At 35.3% G+C, this 6,000-nt stretch overlaps 1 protein-coding gene across 2 annotated transcripts in view; it reads right to left on the bottom strand.

Moving 5' to 3' along the window:
- The window catches only part of LOC116911306 (complement factor H-related protein 1-like), a 32,581-nt gene extending 27,915 nt beyond the window's left edge, over positions 1-4,666 (bottom strand). Inside the window, exons 1-3 of one of the 2 annotated variants that reach the window (XM_032915220.1) lie at positions 4,542-4,666; positions 1,841-2,035; positions 750-926 (exon numbers count right to left, since the gene is read on the bottom strand). In XM_032915220.1, coding sequence (XP_032771111.1) covers positions 750-926; positions 1,841-2,035; positions 4,542-4,614 — 445 coding nt within the window. In that variant the 5' untranslated portion in view covers positions 4,615-4,666. The remainder of the gene's footprint in view (positions 1-749; positions 927-1,840; positions 2,036-4,541) is intronic. The other variant, XM_032915221.1, reaches the window with a different exon arrangement.
- Positions 4,667-6,000: the final 1,334 nt, after the last annotated feature.

Raw genomic sequence — 6,000 nt, forward strand, 5'->3', positions numbered from 1 at the left:
TATTTATAATGACCCATTAGTGCCGATTTCTGAATATAGTCTATATTTTTGTTTGAATTGGAGGAAACTTTTCTTGATAAATGAAATTCAAGGAACAGCATTATTTTGCACAACTCAGCACTATTTGAAGACTTTATTATTAGGAAGAGTTACTTCAATTTATTTACTGCTACAAATGATATTCCTGCATTCAGGATGTTCAGAAAAATTGATTTTCATTGAGTTCAAAGACATGTATAATATAGTGAGTTTTAGTTCAGCCTGCACTACAACAAAGATCCTATCTTAAGTATAAGATTATCTTCAAAATTGTTTTCATTACCATTGCAAGGTCATATAGAAACTTTAATAGCAAAGAATATGTTTAATCAGTGATCAGAAAGTAGCATTCATTGTCTGACTTCCAATGCTGCTGCTAATTCCAGACAACCCTTGCCAGTATAGTGATCAGTTGAAGAAATAACAATTTCATTGGCCTTTCCTCAACTTCTTTTGAGATCAAAAATATGCAAATTATAGTTCAAATTTATAATTAAGTTTACTTTTTACTGTTTAACCATTTCTTGTATTCCTCTAATTATGGTTGTAGAAATAGGAAATGGTGAGAATGAAGACATGCTGTAACCTAAATCCAAGTGCTTAATGGTAAAAGTCAGTAGAAAGAACTTTATTTAACCCATAACAGTAAACTTGATTTTAAGTATCGTGGATCATGGAAGGATCTGAAAGGACAGCGTTTGTGTACTTACTGGGGGAAATGCATTTGGGAGGACTGGACCAGCCTTGTTCAGCACAGGTGATGGTGCTCTGATTATTCTGAAGGCTGTAGCCTTGATTGCAAACAATTTGTACAATATCACCTTCTTTGCGTGTTTGACCTGAAGATGTAGAATGACCGTTTTCCACAGAAGGAAAGAAGCATAGCCCTAAGAGAGAGAAAAAAATATCAATTCCCAATATGAGGGATGTTAATTGAAAGGTAGGTTACACTTTAGAATATTGTTACAAGAATGACACAGTAACGCAAACTATACAAATGAATCTCCTGAGGCTTGTGAATCCTAGCTGGTCCAGATAGAGAGGTTCCCCAAGGATGCTATACCTCCACATCCCTAGTGCTGAGACTGTAGATGGCCACTGTGCATTTCATGTGGGTTCTGTATGACTCAATTCTGGTATTCCCGTTTATAGGTCAAGCATCTCATCTACCAATCAATCTCCATATTCATGGTGCTTTTGAAATATTCTTTGAATAAATTATTTTCACTGATAAATTTCTCTGTATAGAATAGTTATGATATACAGGTTTCCTGATTCTTTCTTCAACAAATAATGACTTTATTAATCTGCTCTTCACTGATCTATATTGTTTCCCTTCATTTTTTTAAAATATATCCTTCATCACGGGGTTTGCATGCATTCACTTAAGGATCTATGTATTATAGATAACAAGTCTTAGGGTGAAGTAAGTTTTGGAAAATAGACTAGTAAAATGTCTTGCTAGACATTATGAGAAAAATAATTCAAATACAGTGTATAGTTACGTGTTTATTTTTCCATAAAAGAGTGGCCATATTGGTTTTAAGTACATTCCTGACAAGAGCTCTTAGTAGTTAAATATATTCATCATCAGCTTCCAATTCATACTTTTCTTTGTAGACAACCTGTTGACAATATGTTCTTCATTGGATTTTTTCTGAGGACAAAAATACTCTTAAAAGAAAGGCTTTATCTGCCCCTTCTCCAGCCTAATTCTGGGATTTTCCAGACCCCACTTCCCTTCCTACATGTTCTTGTTTTCATGGACTCAGTGTTCATCTAAGGATGGGTGTTTACTCACTTAGACACTTTGGAACTGGTGACCATCCTGCTTCTGTGCAAATTATGGGATTCCAGAAGGAACTTGAAGGAGACGCAAAATTATATTCACAGGAGTAGTATAAAATCTTCCCACCAGGAACCAGTGAAAATGGCTCATATTTCTTTTCATCGTACACTATTCCATGTCTTATATTTGGAAAATTACAATATATCCCTTGGAAAAAATAAAAAAGGTAAGTAATAGTCTATAATTATTGAGCATACACTTATTTGCACATTTTTGTGTTTTCTAATAATATTGCTCCTATCCACCAACAACATTCCGACTTCCTTCAAAATATTTTACACCAATCACCTATTATTGAGTTTACTCATTGATGCCATTGACCAGAAATGTTTACCACCCTTGTTATGCTGCCTTTACTCAACTACCCACTACGAAATGGAAAATGATTTTTTCCTATAGATTCTGATGTGAACTTACAAATACCTCTACTATAGGACACACACACACACACACACACACACACACACACACACACACACACACACACACACACACACACACACGTTGTATGTCCAGAATACCCTGAAGAAATAGGTGAGGGAAACTTTGTTTTTTAATGACAGTCAGGTAGAGGTCCAACAGGCAAAGACATGTCCCATTAGATGAGAATTACAAGTAAATAGCAAAAGTAACAGAAATGGAGCATCATCAAGTATCCTGCAGAAACTTAGAAAGGGTGTCTAAGGCAGCCAACTGGAGAACCCCATCCAGATTCCCAGGAGAGCAGAGAAAACAACTGAGAAATCAGCTGTGGCTAAGTTATCTTTGAAGGAAAATTCACTGGACACTTCAGCCTACGATTTCAACCTTTTCTGTCAGTTTCTGTTGGATATTGTGAGAACTGATCATGTGATATCTGTTGCTGACTGTTCTATTACTTAAATGTGTCATCTAAAAAGACTCTCAGAGGTGAAGTCATGATGCCTGCTATAAATTAGCAGCCCTAGAGGATTATTGCTGGACATCATTTTGTGAAAAATAATGTTTTGTGCTCTCTCCCTCTCTCTCTCTCTTTTCTCTCTCTCTCTCTCTTTCTCTCTCTCTCCCTCAATCTACTTCTCTGTGTCTGTTTGTCTGCATGCCACCCTGTCTGCTGATCTCTCATCTATTCATAAATTTCTTAGCTGCTACTTATTTTTAACTCTGACTTGCTTCATTCTTAGTAAACTAAGTCAAAATTACATGTTTGAATATCATAGGTCATTTTCCATACTGTACAGAATACCAAACTCTCAGTATTTACAAATGAAATTGTGTGACATAGTTAACTGTATTTAGGAACACACACACACACACACACACACACACACAATGCTTTGTAGAGACAAAAGGGAAAGATAAATTTTAATACACTACAAACTCAAAAAATAAGTATTTTCTGTCATTTGGCAGGATAAAATTCTTCTCTCATTCTGTAACTATTATTTCTCACAGTGAGATGTAGTAATCAAAAAAAACATGTTTTAATCTCTGAAATAATATTGTAAAATTTCTTAGGATGCATTTCAAAACAAAAATGATGATCTTGTTCTTAATTTATTCTCTTAAGTGAAAAATGAATCACTCTTTAAATAACTGTTAATTTTATGTGAAGATTAGCAAAAATATATATCGCAAAATAAAGTCTTTCTGAAACTAGATTCAAGTACAGTGACTAAATTCCAGAACCCCACCCCTTGTTTAAAGTGTCATTTGAGATTTCATGGAAGTGATATCAAAAATAACAGTGTTCCTCATGTAATCTTTTTTTTATGATTTTTTTCATCTTTATTAAAATGAGTATTTCTTATTTACATTTCGATTGTTATTCCCTTTCCCGGTTTCCTCATGTAATCTTTCGTAAGACATTTCCAGTTGATAAAAGGTGAATTTGGTTGAAAAGGAAAGACGTACACGTTTTGATGACGACAGAATTAAGTCTAATCTGTGAAAAGAAAATCAACTTCACACAGATTCAGGAGACTTTAGGGTCCGTATGGAGCTTGGCTTTGTCAGTGGCTCTGTTTATTTATATCGCCATTATCTTTGAAAATAAATCTTGTTAACGCTCATTATCTATGCATTTTAAAATATTACTGTTTGTTTTGTCTAAATTGCATTGGAAGTTTAGAAAACAGGAGCGAAACCCTTTTATTCAATTTTTCCTTTAATTGCCTACCAGAAACTATATTCATAAGTACACTGGTGTTTACACTTCAAAGTGTTTCTTATTTTTCACTTAAAATACTTTATAGTTTATTTTTCATTTTAACTGGACATTTTGTATTTACATTTAAAATGTTATTCCATTTCCTAGTTTCCCATCCATAAGCCCACTATCCTATCCCCCTCTCCTCTTTTCTATAAGAGTGTTCCATATCCCCAACCACCCACACCTTTCTGTCTTCCTACTCTGACATTCCTCAACACTGGGGGTGGGGATTGAGGGGGTTAACAGCTTTTGCAGGAGCAAGGGCTTCTCCTCCCATTGAGGTCCAACAAGGCCATCCTCTGCTACATATGCAGCTGGAGCCATGGGTCTGTCCATGTGTACCCTTTGGGGAGTATTTTAATCCCTGAGAGCTCTGGTTGGTTGGTATTAAAAATAAAATAAATCAAAAATATGCTAATATACAAAACAGGATGTGAATGTTTCCCATATCTTTCTGCTTACCTTCCCCTTTGGCAAAAGAGAACCATGAAGTTAGGAGGACATTGGCTAAGAACAACAGGATACAGAACCCCATCTTCTGAAGCCGAGGGCACTCCAGCCGTGGTGCTCCTTCTGGGAACCTGGTCATTAACAGTGCATGACACTGAGTTTCAGTGTATAACTGGCAGCCAGTTTGGTAAATATCAAAGGTCACAAGGGAGGGGCTAAACAAATAAACAACATCCAATGTGCATTTTACATTAACATCCAGCACTCACATTTACCATTTATTTAGCAATATGCTAGCATTTATTTATTTTTTTATTTTTGGTGTGAGTATCCTAGACAATCAAACTGAACTATTCAGAAAAGAAGATGAAAGTTAGCACTTCCTCTTGCCTTGCTTATAGGTATGCTAGCTGGTTTGGGCTGTTGGTTGATTTTCTTCTTTGAATCCTTATATGGCAACTGCTGGTATGATGAATGCTGGTCCTTAGGTAGGAGACTTTCAGAACAGTTCCAGCTCAAGGTGCATCAGGTCCTGTGATGAAGTACATTGTGCCTTCTGCAATATGTGTTTATCTTCCAACAAATGCAATGCAAGTAAGTAGTCTCTTAGGTTCTATAAGACAACCCTGACCAACAACTTACAAGAGTATTTCTCTTGTCTAGTATTACTGTATTTATTAGGTGATCATTGGTGTTTGGAGGGAACATTATCAACCTAGAAGAGAAAATTTTATCTAATATTATATTTACATAATAATATCCATATAAATAATTTCTATTTGTATGATATTTGTGTACATAGAATTACTCAAATGATAGTTCATTCTGAATGTGGAGAGTTAATAGCATGATTTGTTATGATTTTCTCATACATCCTTATTGTTATTTTACCTTCTCCCTCGTGAACTTATTTCTTTCAGCTCTCCCTAATTAGGGCCATCTTACTTTCCCCTTTCCCCTGTCTGATCGTTTGTATCCTGCCTTTCACCTTTCCATTGCTCACCCACCAAATTACTATGGCAAAAGTCTGTCTTTACTTTCCCCATTTCTGTAGTTACTCCAGGATGTGGACATATGTGTGAAGATTTAGAAGTAGGAATCTTCAGTGTAAGCAAAAATGTTTGAAAGTTATAAACTTAAAACATTACCCAATTTTGTGGTGGAATTTTTGTTTTTTGGTGGTAAATGATTTAAACCCATTGTACATTCTATACATTATCCCCCCCATCCTATGTCCAGCTAGAAAACATTTTCTCCTGATCCATAGGTTAACTGTGGTCTTTGCTGATTGTTTCCTCCTCTGTATTGAAAAAAACACTCAATTTAATGCAATGTTTTTATTGATTATCAACATTATTTCCTTAACCATTGGAATCCTACCAGAAAGCAATGGGTTACAATTATTTCTTTGATATACTTGCATTTTTTTCAGCAGTATGAAAGCTTCAGTCCTATGATAAGGCATTTGATG

The sequence above is a fragment of the Rattus rattus genome, chromosome 10 (assembly GCF_011064425.1).
Source record: "Rattus rattus isolate New Zealand chromosome 10, Rrattus_CSIRO_v1, whole genome shotgun sequence".
Lineage (NCBI taxonomy): Eukaryota > Metazoa > Chordata > Mammalia > Rodentia > Muridae > Rattus > Rattus rattus.